General features: G+C 37.3%; 1 protein-coding gene across 1 annotated transcript in view; it reads left to right on the top strand.

The window, feature by feature from the left end:
* Nucleotides 1-8,315, top strand: part of Catsperb (cation channel sperm associated auxiliary subunit beta) — a 125,060-nt gene extending 116,745 nt beyond the window's left edge. The window contains exons 22-26 of the mRNA XM_046441118.1: nt 3,235-3,345; nt 5,129-5,264; nt 6,646-6,746; nt 7,756-7,830; nt 8,127-8,315. Coding sequence (XP_046297074.1) covers nt 3,235-3,345; nt 5,129-5,264; nt 6,646-6,746; nt 7,756-7,830; nt 8,127-8,315 — 612 coding nt within the window. The remainder of the gene's footprint in view (nt 1-3,234; nt 3,346-5,128; nt 5,265-6,645; nt 6,747-7,755; nt 7,831-8,126) is intronic.
* The last annotated feature ends 6,244 nt before the right edge of the window (nt 8,316-14,559 follow it).

The following is a 14,559-nucleotide window of genomic DNA, read 5'->3' on the forward strand; positions in this document are numbered from 1 at the left end:
GGAAATCCCTCTGTCTGGAATAATCTTTTGCCAGATATCATTGTCTTCTTCAGATTCTAATGTATCAATATGGGTAATAAATAAAGAAGATACATGCAGGATAGATAAAGAAGACAGATTCGATTAAGAAGCCCAAACATTTGAGGAAATTCTCAAGACAGAAAGCAAGCACAGTCTTCTAAACATTACCATCATAGTGAGACCTTCCCTGACTACACTATTTGGAATCATAATCCCCCATCTCCACTGTCTCCTTCCCCCTCCTCTTCCTTATTTTTCTCCATATCACTTTTATAATTTGTATTATAATTTTCTTATTATAATTTTCTCCATATTACTTATTATAATATTGTATTATAATTTGTATGTATTTTACTCATTTATTTAATTATATTTCTGACTCCGTAAGAAGGTAAGTTCATGAGGCAAGTTTTTTATGTTTTCTACTGTATCCCCAGAACAGTGCCAGACAGAGAACATTAAAAATTGTTGAACAAGCTAATGATACACATTTATATGACATATCATTCAGCTTTTCATCACTATGAGAAGATACCTGAGACAATCAACTTCTAAGGAGGAAAGATCTATTTTGGCTTATGATTTCAGTCCATGGTCACTTGGCCCTTTTGCTTTGGACCTGTGGTGAGGCAGAATGTCCTAGTGGGAGCACATGGTAGAGCAAAGCTGCTCACGTCATAGTGGCTAGGAGGCAGACAGAGAGAGTAAGTAGGGGGTACAGTATCCCCTTCAAGGGCAACTGTTCAATAACCTAACTTCCTTCCATTAGGCTACACCTCTGAAAGCTCCATCTGAAGATTCCACCACCTCGGTCTCCTTGGCTGGTGATCAAGCCTTCAACACATGGCCTTCAGGAGATATTTAAGAAATAAACTATAGAGCTGGGGATGTGGCTCAGTGCTAGAGGATTTGCCTAGCATGCATCAGACCCTGAGTTCCATCTCCAGTACTACAAAAGAAAGAAAGAAAAGTCATACATAAACATATTAATACACACACACACACACACACTCACACACGGCAGTTAACATACCTATAAGAAATTTTGCTCCAGGCAGTGAGCAACTATGATACTGAGTTCTTCCTCAGTTTCGTTTTCTGCCAAATATAACCCTGTTTTGTCAGTAGCACTACCTCTGTTGGAACATGATTTTACTATATTTACATGCAAATCCTTAGTTTTCTGGGGTTTTCCTCCCAAAATTCCCTTGGGAGTTAAGTAGGAAATGTATCCATCTAATTTATAACTAAGTAAATAAGAGGGTTTTTAAAACGCACCTTGTATGCATCCAGCAAATGTTACTTTCAACATTTCCAGTGTTACCAGGCATTGACCAGACATTCTCTGAGGATACCACATTGAACAAGATAAGCCTGGTATCTTCATGGCTTTTACTCTATACAGGGAACAGGTATGAAACAAAAACCTGTACAAATGAAATGCTGTCACCTAGTGCAGATTCTTTGAACAGTGTGGCCTTGCAAAACCCAAAGTAGAATTCAGTGGAAATATTTTTATAATGCAGCTTTCTCAGCCCTACCTCGTGCTACTGAATCAGAGACCATGGGGTGCGGTCCTGAAATCTGCATTTCAAAACATTTCTGCAGTTTCAGATAGCCCAACTGGAGAGCCAAACACATGACAACAATGTGGCTGCAGACCAGGGTTCCTGAGTCTAGGAGGTCATCCACAAGGAAAGGCATCTGGTCAAGATCAAAAGATGCGTTGGGTTGACCAACAGAGGAGAAGTGGGGGCATATAAAAGGGGAAAGGGCAGGCAAAGTACATACCAGGCTGAGCAAACACTGTGCACAAAGGGTGGAGAAGGAAAAGGCTCAGGGACTTTTAAAACTCTGTGAAAACTACTTAGCCTGGAGCATAATGAGCAAGAGAAAATCAGCAGGCTCTAAAGCTGCTAGGACTCCAAAGCCAACAAGGGGATTTTTGAATTTTATCCCAAGAGAAATCAAGAGTCATCCAAGAGTTTTTAGTGATGTGATGTGATGTTCATGTTTTTAAAAATATGATTAGACTGGGGCTGGGGATGTGGTTCTGTGTTTGAGCACATGCTGAGCATGTACAAGGAGGTTCACTCCTCAGCATATTCCAAAATTAAAATATAATTTTACCAATTTTATTATACACACACACACACTTATACAAATATATATTCTTTCTTTCCTGGACAAACTCCATGAAACATCAGTAAACATTTCAAATAGAATGTACATATCAGTTATATGTATCAATATGGGTAATAAATAAAGAAGATACATGCAGGATAGATAAAGAAGACAGATTCGATTAAGAAGCCCAGACATTTGAGGAAATTCTCAAGACAGAAAGCAAGCACAGTCAGACTTTCAGAGAAATCTCTTGTGGAAGAGACCACAAGCATAGCACCTTTCCGGCTGTTTTGATGCCTGTGAGAGGAAGGGCTCAGAGGCGGGAGGTTGGTGGTCCTGATGTGCCGCATTCCAAATGGCAGACTTTACAGATCCCAGGTGATGGCACTGAGCTCAACTAACAAATTAATATTCAATGATATAATGAAAATTCATAAATTGGGGCTGGGGTTGTGGCTCAGCAGTAAAGCGGTCGCCTAGCACATGCGAGGCCCTGGGTTTGATCCTCAGCACCACATAAAAATAAATAAATAAAGATATTGTGTCCAACTAAAAAAATATATATAAAAACATTTTTTAAAACTTCAGAAATTAATGGGACAAACTTGCTGGCACACACCCATAATCCCATCTACTCAGGAGGCTGAGGCAGGAGGATTTCAAGTTCAAGACTAGCCTTAGCAACTTATCAAGAGCCTATCTCAAAACAAAACAAAACAAAGGACTGAGACTGGGGATGTAGCTTAGTGATAGGGCACACGTGGGGTCAATCCCCAGTACCACAAAAATAAATAAATAAAACTTTTAAATGTAATACTTGTACACTTGTTTCATCCATTCATCATTCATTCATTCCTTCATTGTGGTGCTGGGGATCAAACCCAAAGCTCTGCACATACTACACAAGCACTCTACCGCTGAGCTACATCTCTAGGCCCTCTTATTTTATTATTAATGGACTTTTCTCCTTGTAATTTCTCAGGAATTTTATTCATTCAGGGAGCAAATATTTATTGAAAACTTACAAGGTTCACAGAAATTCTGCAACACAAAAAAAGTAATCACTTGTGCTGCTTCTGTTCACAGGAAACTGGTAAATACAAACAGTGTGCTCGTGTTGCTTCTCGAGAGGAGTGTAATTGTACGAATGATCAGAAGTTTTCACATGCTGTTGCTTTCTCAGATTGCAAAGAAAAAGTAAGATAATCTTTAATCACTTAAAGACAGAGTACTTTCATATTCATGTTGGCAAAAGCTTGGTTCTTGTCCCTGATGCCAATCCAATAACGAGGAAATAGTTTTGAGAAAAAGAAGATTTATTGCTTTGTTAGCAAAGGAGAAACACAGGGGACTCCTGTCCCAAAGGCTGTGATTCTGCCCATCTGCAGGAACAGGGGGCTATTATAGAGGTGATTCAGAGAAAATGAGATTAGAGAGAGATCAGGAAGCAGAAGACCAGGGAAGAGAAGTTTAGGGGAAAGAAGATTGGGAGAAAGAAAAAAAAAAAGTGTAAGTTTCAATGCCACCAGGGATATAGTCAAAGCATCAAGTAAACCCCTTGCAATTGGATTTGGAGAAGTGTCTTTTGGTTAAACATGGAAACTCAGACATAGAAATAATGCTTATTATGACCCAGGACTAAATATGATGCAGAATTTAAAAGATCTGGATTTAAATGTACCTAAACTCATCTATAAAAATAAAACAAAAATACCTGCACTGCACTGTCCATTTCATGGGATCCATGAAGACACACACACACACACACACACACACACGCAATCTATATGAAAGCAATTTGTAACCTGTAAAACACTATACCAACTGACAGTGAATAATGATTCATTCAAAAAAATTTTTGAGAGCCGGGCACGGTGGCGCAGGCCTGTAATCCCAGCGTTTGGGGAGGCTGAGGCAGAAGGATTGCGAGTTAATTGCCAGACTCAGCAATGGGGAGGCGCTAAGCAAGTAAATGAGACCCTTTCTCTAAATAAAACACACAATAGGGCTGGGGATGTGGCTCAGTGAGTTCAATCCCCAGTACCTCTCCCAAAAAAAATTTTTTGAAGCTCTCATATGTATCAGGTTCTTGGCATATAGAAGACCACGCCCTTATAAACAAGGAGCTCAGTCTAGTGGTAATGACAAACAATAGTATGTTGGTTAAGAGATGGGTTCTGTGTCAAATAATCTTTCATTCTGTTAGTACTAGAGCACCCAAAGGCATATCAAATTAATGTTGGTGTTTGCATTAGCATAGTCAACGTGCAGTTGGTTTAATCTTCAAGTGGATCCATTTCAAAGGCGTCATAAGATATTATACAGATTGTGTATTTTATATAAAAAATATAAAGCATGAAAAGACAAGTAGACAGAATGTTTATGAAGTGATTTCATATGTATCATATGGGATTGAGCACTCAGTAAAAAAAATTATGAGGGTTTTATTGTATACCTCTTGTTAAACTAAAATAATATATCTGAACATTCTTTAAGCCTTCTTTGTGATTTATCTCAATTAAAATTGCAGAGAACCAGGCAACTTGCTAAAAATCAAACTGTTAACAGACATTGGAGCTGGATTGGAACGCTGAATCCACAGCCTGAGCTATGAACTGTCAGGGGTAGAGGTGGAGTAGAAGGGGAAGGGGAATGCTTGGGATGCAATTCATGCATGGTCTCATGGGACTTGGTTTAGTAAAAAAAAAAAAAAAAAGTTTGGATGACAGCATAGTAAATACTTGTGAAAAACACCAGTAGAAATATGAATTTCATTACTACCATGTTTGTATATTGCCTTGGGTGTTCACACAGAGTCTGTACTGAGACTTTTTTCATGCCTGAAAAGGCAGAAACCCTAAAAAACACATTTCATTTAGAATATCCAAACAATTGGCAATATATCTATTCATTTTTGACCAGGAAATGAAATTACTATGAATTTCCCAAATTTACATCATTCTTGGAATTTGTATTTTAGGTTCCTCGCTTCAAGTTTCCAGTTACACAATATCCAATTTCCTTGGAAATTTTCAGTGAAAATGAACGTATCCCGGTGAAATCTCCATATTTGGTTACTGTAACTGAAGTGAATATGAGGAAAAACTGGAAATTAAGTAGGGTTTGCTGTCTTCTATAATTATTGTATCTTATAAGTAATGTTATTATTATTGCTTTACAAAGCTCAATGGTCTACAAAGAAATGGCAGGAGTTGTTTGGAAAAAGATCCTAATCCCTTGGCATATTGCAGTTTACTTCTATTGTCCCCCACTTAAGTCTTCATCACTTCCAGTGACATGGATTCTATGGCATAAAAGCATTTTTGAAGAATTTGAATTGCGAAAAAAATTAAATTATTATGTAGTTAGTAGTAACCATGATTGAACTTTTGTATCACATGCTGATCTAGTGTCTCACTTCTTATTCAATGTGGCAAAGGATATTATAAAGGGTGCTGCCTGATAATCTATGGGCTCTGTCTTCTAATTATATGAGTAAAGTTTTTTTTTAAAGATTGTATGGTGGAGGCTGGGGATGTAGCTCAGAGGCAGAGTGCTTGCCTAGGACAAGAAAGGCCCTGTTTTTGACTGCCAGCACCTAAACCAAACAACAACAACAAAACATTTATGAAAAAATGCAAAAATATTTTATTTACACAAAAGGAAATTTACCCAGATTCAATTTTACCTTGAATATACAGCTTTTTGTGTCATATTTTTTGTTTGTATAAGTACTTTAGGAGAAGAATTACTAACCAGATAGAATCAACTAAATAGAAATTTAATGTCATTAATGTCCTACTAAGTATACAACATTTAGTTTTCAGTGATTCTTGCTTTGCCCAATATATATGCATTTTTGAAATAGAAAAATTAGTAAAGTAAAATTACCAAATATTTTGCTTTAATTAATATCCCCATTTTCTGTGGTGTTTTAGAGTCCTGACTGCTCAATATTGAAGCATTTTACAATCCAGTTGTTTGAATACTGGTAGCATAAGATTAGCCATGTGAGAGTATTCACACCATGGAAATCGGCTACTGTTGTAATCAGATCACATTTTTCCCTTGAGATCCGTTATATTGCTAGGGTCTCTAACCCTACACTATCTCAAGTGATCCTTTTATGAAACTTCACTGCCACCCTATTGAAAATCATTCACCAACCACTGAGGAGGGCCTAAGATGATCTCATTGTCAAAAACACAGAGAATGTTCAGGTAAAGACTAGTCATGAGCCAAGAGATGGGAGGAAAAGATCAGTCTAAAGTAAGGTGGTCAGAAGCCTTGTCCTTCTTAAGTATGTCAACCAAGGCAAGGTGAAATGTTGGGCCAAGGTCCCCCAAAGTTATCTTCTACAAAATCAAGCAGAACTAAAAAGATATAACTTAATCAGTTCACAGAGTGGACTCTTTCATTGCACCTTAATGTAGGTAACAAACTTTACAAAATGAGAAAATTATATGTGTGCTTAAAATATATTTCTTGTATTTTTAGAACACTTTGTACCCCAAAATGTTAAAAAACTAAAAAATCACTTAGAAGCAGTCCTTCGTGTTCCAGTGTATAATCCTTCAGGTCTCAACATAAGTATAAGGGTAAGTTGACAGCATTTTTGTTCTTACTGTGCTGAGTTTAAATGAAACATACATGTCTAAGATTGATTTTAGTCTTGAAGTATTGGGATCTGTGAACAGTGGGAATGGCAACTTTAAAGTATATGGAGAGGGCTTGGGGGGTGTGGTTCAGCGGCAGAGCACGTGCTTACCATACATAAGACTCTAATTTCAATTCACTCTTTTTTTTAGGGTGGTGGGGTACCAGGGATTGAACTCATGAGCACTCAACCACTGAGTCACACCCAGTCCTTTTTTGTATTTTATTTAGAGACAGGGTCTCACTGAGTTGCTAAGCACCTCACCATTGCTGAGGCTGGCTTTGAACTCATGATCCTCCTATCTCAGCCTCCCGAGCACCTGAGATTACAGGTGTGCGCCACCTCGCCTGGCAAGACTCTGACTTTCAACCCCAGCACGAAAAAATAAATGAAAATAAAGTATATAGTTTGTTTTTCCATAATTTCCCTTGATGTTATTATTTCCTAAGGGTTCTGAAAGTTAAATTTTACATTAGCTTACTATTTTTTAAGCTGATAGATAAGACAGGCTATCTAAAGTGGAGCAGAAATAATATTTCCAAAATTTAGAAAGAAATGGGTCTAGTGCTTTTCAGGAGATATACACAAGCATATATCTTCTAGTTCCAACAATCCATAAGAATGTGTAATGTTGATAAAACCTAGTAGCTGTGTATAACCAATTAGGGGACATAGCAAAACTACACATTTTGAGGGTTAGCGCAAAGTACTCATCTAAGCCAAGGTAGATTTTGGTTTTGCTTATTTTAAAAAAAGAAATGTACCAGTTATTAAATTTCTCTATTTCCATCAGTCCTTTTAATCTGATACATGATAAATATGTCTAAGAGCCTTGGGAAGGGATAGGAATATTTCCATGCAACACTATAAAGAAAGTGACCTCAGTGTATTTTTACTTAAAGAAGTATACATGTTAGTGCTGCTAGTGACCAGGCATTTTTTTCCCACAGGGTTCTGAGCTTTTTCACTTTAGAGTGTCCGTTGTTCCAGGGGTCACTTTTTGTAACTTGGTTGAAGAATTTCAGGTATAGTGAACGTACGAGGTATACCAAAGAGGGTGATGGCTGGGAAAAGAAACATGAAAAGTATCCATCTAAGGGACACTAAAGAGAAAATATGGGCAGAATCTGTGTGATGATCCAGGCTTGGAGACGCGGGATCCTGGAGGAGAATGGTAGTATAGATGCTTGGTGGAGGGTGAGTGTCTGCATAACTCTGGGCAAAATTTTGCTAAGTGATTAACTATGGGAATCATGTAATGTTCAGTATTTTTGCATTACTAAATTCAGAAAACTTAAAGACTTTGCTTTTTCTGTTGCAGATTTATGTTGATGAGGTACCGTTGCCATTTCCAGGACATACACTCATTGCCGTGGCAGCAGCTGTAGTGCTAGGGGGATTAATTTTTACAGCATTTATGCTTCAACTGCATAACATCCACCCATGGAGGGCATTCCGGAGATGGGTTCGAAGAAACACAATAAATCTATCAAATACGACTATCAATTAACTGACTCATAGATGAAATTCTGAATGATGAACAAATGATAATCCTAAAGTCACTTTATTTTCTAGTTTCATTAAAAAAGTCCTAGAACAATATATTTAAACATTGAATAGGTAAACTAGATAAAATACTAAAGAATTACCATTATAACTCAAATTGTTATTTGTCAGTAGATTTACCATTCCATTTTCTTGTTTTGAATACATATTTCAGAACTTGTATAAAAGATTCTCCTTGACGCTTTTTGAATAATATAAAGTGATAACCAACCTTGTGCAGAACGGGTTTTCTGTGGTTTTCAGCTGTTATTGGCTGGCGCTATTCTGTGTGGTCAGAACCCAAGCCTTCCTGTTTCCTATGGGAACACAACAACATGAGGCAGGCAGGGAGTGAAGGAGGTCCCTCAGCAGATGTGCTTTCAGAGTCTCCTGGGAAGCCATTTGGGTTTCTTCAAAACTAGACTGTGGTACCTAAAGAGGGAAATGTGACCCCGTCCTGGAGTGCTGGAAGAACACGGTGCCTGGGCAAGGTCTTGGTTTAGAAACCTACATGCAGCATGTAAAATCCCCCAAAATATATCTCTGTGGGCTCTCAGCATACCTGTTTCCAAGGAGCCAGAAGATGACTCATACTCAGGGACACAAGAGTTATACTCTCCTGGGATAGTAGAGAAGGAAAGGACAGGGTTGGCACACATGGAGGGTTACACGTGAGGACGGTGTTGAGAGGTTTAGTTGGAGGTGAAGGAGGAACAGAGGGAGTACAGATGATGAGTTGGACAGTCCTTGTGGGATCATAAGGGGTCCAAGGTCAGAGATATTTTCTTTTTTTACAGTCTTACCAAGAAAATAAGCTGATTATTGATGAGGAAAGATCTCAGGGCCCCAATATTCTAGGACACCTATAAACTGGGAAAATTTAAAGAGATTTCAAATACCCCAAAAGAACAAAGACAACTCTCCCAAAAGGAAGCTCTAAATTGTCTTTAGTAAAAATCTGCCATTTTTAAATTAACTGAATTGTTGTTAAAGTCGCAAAGCATTTAACTGGCAGAGGTTCTTGAAGGGAGTTGGGAGGCAGATTGAGAATTTTGCATAGGATGAGTCTAAACTAAAACTAGCAACAAAAAACCAAAAGAGCATTCAAACCAAGAATGAAAATCAAGCCCTTGGGGCTGGGGTTGTGGCTCAGCGGTAGAGCGCTCGCCTAGCATGTGCAAAGCCCTGGGTTCGATCCTCAGCACTACATAAAAATAAATTAAATAAAGGTATTGTGTCCAACTACAACTAAAAAAATCAAACTCTTTATCAAAATTAAAATCAAACAAATATCAGAGCACAGAGATCAGGAGCTGGAATCACCATCCAGGAAGGAGCAGAACAGGCTCAAGAAGTGTCAGCACCTGGGCAAAGCTGAGTTGGAGGTGGGCTCCCATTTCCATCCCCCCGCCCCCGTTCTTCCCTGCACACCATTGCTCATGTACCCATTGTGCCCTCTATCATTAGATGGTGATGTGGTGCCATCTGGCCTCCCTCATTGTGGAGTTCTGTCATTCCCTTTGCTAGCAATCCCGCTCACTTTGGGCAATTGCCTTCTCAATGCTTTGTTAGAACCACCCAACTACTGGATACACACCATCTCTTGGGGTCTTCCTAAGATCCCAATCAATACGCTTAACTTATTGTTCCTTATCTAATTTTGTGTTGTGGTCCCCATGATTAAATAATCTCAGAATGTAATTCCATCACTAGTCTCTTGAGTCTGCCGGTATATGTTGACATACTCCTTGCAAAACACATATCTGATAAAGAACTTATATCCAAAGTGAATTCAGCAAAATAGTAGGATATAAAATTAACACCCATAAATCAATTACATTCCTATACATAAGTGATGAATCAACCGAAAGAAAAATTGGGGAAACTATCCCATCCTCAACAGCCTCAAAAAAATAAAATAGAATATTTTGGAATTAATCTAGCCAAAGAGGTGAAAGACATCTAATGAAAACTACAGAACTCTAAAGAAAGAAATTAAACAAGATCTTAGAAGATAAAAAAATCTCCCATGTTCTTGGATAGGCAGAATTAATATTGTCAAAATGGCCATAGTACCAAAAGCACTATACAGATTTAATGTAATTCCTATTAAGGTTTGGATGATGTTCTTTATAGAAATAGAAAAAGCAGTCATGAAATTCATTTAGAAAAATAAGAGACCCGGAATAGCCAAAGCAATCCTCAGCAGGAAAAGTGAAGCAGGAGGCATCGAAATACCAGACCTTAAATTATACTACAGAGTTATAGTAACAAAAATAGCATGTATTAGCACCAAAACAGACATGAAGACCAGATAAGAAGACACAGAAACAAACCCACATAAATACCGTTATCTCATACTAGACAAAGGCTCCATAAACATACATTGCAGAAAAGACGGTCTCTTCAACAAATGGTCCTGGGAAAACTGGAAATCCATATGTAATAGAATGAATTGAAACTGAACCCCTGTCTCTCACCCTGCACAAAACTCAAAGTGGATCAAGGACCCACATATTAAAGAAGAGACCCTGTGCCTACTAGAAGAAAATGTAGGCCCATCTCTCCACCATGTCAGCTCAGGAACTGACTTCCTCAATAAGACTCCTAAAGCATAAGAAGTAAAATCAAAAATCAGTAAATGGGATGGCATCAAACTAAAAAGCTTCTTCACAGCAAAGAAAGCTTACAGAATGGGAGAAAATCTTTACCACTTGCACCTCAGTTACAGCATTAATCTCCAGGATATACAAACAACTCAAAAAACTTAACACCAAACAAACAACCAAATAAGTAACCCAATTAATAATTGGGCAAAAGAACTGAATAAGCACTTCACCAAAGAAATATGATAAGTCAACAAATATATGAAAAAATGTTCAACATTTCTAGCAGTTAGAGAAATGCATATTAAAACTATATTGAGATTTCGTCTCACTCCAGTCAGAATGGCAGTTTTAAGAATACAAGTAACAATAAATGTTGGCAAGGATGTGGGGAAAAAGACACACTCACACATTAGTGGTGGGACTGCAAACTGGTACAACCACTATAGAAAGTGGTATGGAGATTCCTCAGAAAACTCGAATGGACACCATTTGACCCAGCTATCCCACTCCTTGGTATATACCCAAAGGACTTAAAAATCAGCATACTATAGTGCACAGCCACATCAATGTTTATAGCAGCTCAATTCACAATAGCCAAGCCAAGGAACCAACCTAGGTGCCCTTCAACAGATGAATGGATAAAGAAACTGTGGTATATACACAATGTGGTATATACACAAAAGGAATATATATATATATTCCTCAGCCATAAAGAAGAATGAAAGGATGGCATTTGCTGGTAAATGGATGGAACTGGAGATATTATGCTAAGTGAAATAAGCCAATCCCATAAAACCCAAGGCCAAATGTTTCCTTTGATATTGGATGCTGACTTACAATAGGCAGATGGGGGATGGGGAGTAGAGGTTCACCTGCAGATTGGACTGAGGGGAATGGGGAGAAGGAAGGGGGATGGGAACAGGAAAGACAGTAGAATGAATCAGACATAATTTTCCTATATGTTCATATATAAATACATGACCAGTGTAATTCCACATCATGTACAACCACAAGAATGAGAAGTTACACTCCATGTATATATGATATGTCAAAATACATTCTACTGTCATGTATAACTAAAAAGAACGAATAAAAACTTTTAAAAAAAAGAAAAGAAACCTAGTTTCAAATGTATTTCATACTTTTCTAGTTTAGTGATCAAATTTAGGTGATTTGGAGAGAATCCTACAGATGGAGTTAAATTTGTAACATAATGATCATCAGATCAAAGATGGTTAGAAGGAAGAGATTCATTGTTTTGTTTTTGTTAGTTGTAGAGGCATTAAATCCTAATGTGTGACCTTAGTTAAGTCACTTTATTTTGGAATGGGGGGTGTTCTTCAGTTCCCACTAACAAGTGATAGTTTGTGTAGTATTCCAAAAGTCTATCAAGGAAATAAAAGTATAAATTCATTTTAACAGTTAAAAAAACCTTATATTCAGAAAATGTTTTTGAAAATTCTCAAAAATCCATAAGAAAATAAACAGTACAATTTTAAATCAGGCAAATGATTTGAACAAGAAGCATGGTGCTAAAATTTGGATTTTGATTGGCAACCCCACACACAAAGGCCCATATGTTGAAGGTTTTATCCCCAGGGGGCACTATTAGAAAATGGCAGAACCTTTGAGGGATAGTGCCCACTGACAGGTCCTTAGGTCATTGAGGCATGTATTTGAAGGGGACTGTGGGAACTTGGTCCCTTCCTCTCTCTGCTTCCTGGACACAAAGTGAGCAGGATTGCTCCAGAATTTGCTCCCTGAAGCTGCCATCCAGCACTACCCCCACAAGAGGCCTAAAAGCAATGGGTCTGCCCAATCATGGATTGGAACCCCTAAAGCCATGAGCCAGAATTAATCTTTTCTCCTTATAATTTAATCAACTCAGGTATTTTGTTATAATGACAGAATGCTGACAAACAGAGATGGCAAATTAACAGTTGAAAACCAATTTATGGAGAGCAGATCACTAATTGGCTGGGGAAGAGGTAGGAGGGTTATGGCAGTGGGAGTGGCTTAGATGAGAGGGAAAAAGAGATTATCAAAGGGCATGAGAAAATTTCGGGGAGTGATGGACATTTTTATTATCTTTATTGTGGTGATGTTTTACTGGAGTATGCATTTGTGAAAATTACAGAATTAGGCACTCTATATATGTGCATTTTATTATATTTCAGTATGCCTCCATAAAACTCTAAGAAAAACATGAAAGAAGATGTAACAATGAATACTAGTAAGATTATAAAAAATGTAAGAGACTTCCATGTACAACTTGATGAAAAAAAAATATTTTTAAAAATGCATGTTTAGGGCTGGGGCTGGGGCTCAGTGGCAGAGCACTTGCCTAGCATGTGTGAGGCACTGGGTTCAATTCTCAGCACCGCATATCAATAAATAAAATAAAGTCCATTGACAACTAAAAAAATATTTAAAAAATGCATGCTTTCCTGACAAATTTTAAATTATTGAATTGAACCGAAGAAGAAATAGACCTTGGAATACATTAATTATCATAGAAAAGACTAGAAATAGTGTTAAACAACAACCATGGAAATAAGACGGGACACAAGAAATAGCTGGAATTTACTTACTTTCTAAGGAATACATAATTCTAATATTAATTAATGCTAATATACCATAGGAAAAGGTAGACACTTTTTGCCAGTTTTTTTTATAAATCCTATGTAACTTTAATAACAAAATTGAGCAATTTCACTTTTGAAAATACATGCAAAAATTCCAAATAAAATATTTGTAACTGGAATCCAGCAAGCAAGAAATGAATAATGCAACATGACCAAGTAGTATATTCTAGGAATTTGAGGATAATTCCACATCAGGAAGCCTAACAATATATTTTATTACAGATGTATCAACAAAAGAAACACATTAGATAATCATATCACTTAACAAGCACTAGATAAATTTTGGCAGCAATTCTAAAAATCAGCAGTATGTTGGGTGTCAACTAGGGCCTCACACATGCTAGGCAAACATTCTACCACTGAACTAAATCTGTAGCCCACAAATAACATCTTTAAATGGTAGAATACTAAAGCCAATCAAAAAGAACCAAAACTCCTCCTCCACGGCATTGCATTAGGATGTGAGAACCTGTGCATGGGAACGCTGTCTTGTTCACAGGGTATTCTCGGGGCCTAGAGCACTGCCTAATTCTAATTAGATAATATTTTCCCCATAATTGAAGCTATCAGGAACAAAGCAATACTGTCTGCTTATGTTGTAATACTCAGTATTATTTGGGAAGTTATAGTAAGAACAGTGAAACGAGAAATAAGATCATTGTTATCACACCGGAAAAGCAAAGACAATAACCATCTATTTGCTGTTAGTAGGTATTTTTTATACCAAATAAGCCCAAAATATTCTAATAAGAAAAATTCATTGGAATTAATAAACTTCATAAGGTGATTTATAAATTAAATGCACATAAATTCTTAATCCTTCTGTATTTTAATAATAATTTCCTAAAAAAAATGATGAAAATTGTTTTTATTCATAAACAGCAACGAAGTCTGTCAAATGTTACCATGTTCTGCTTAACAACAGAGCTATGTTCTGAGAAATGCATCCTTAGAG

The sequence above is a fragment of the Marmota monax genome, unplaced genomic scaffold, assembly GCF_021218885.2.
Source record: "Marmota monax isolate L192 unplaced genomic scaffold, Marmota_monax_Labrador192_F-V1.1 WCK01_AAM20220418_F8-fsc00017, whole genome shotgun sequence".
NCBI lineage: Eukaryota > Metazoa > Chordata > Mammalia > Rodentia > Sciuridae > Marmota > Marmota monax.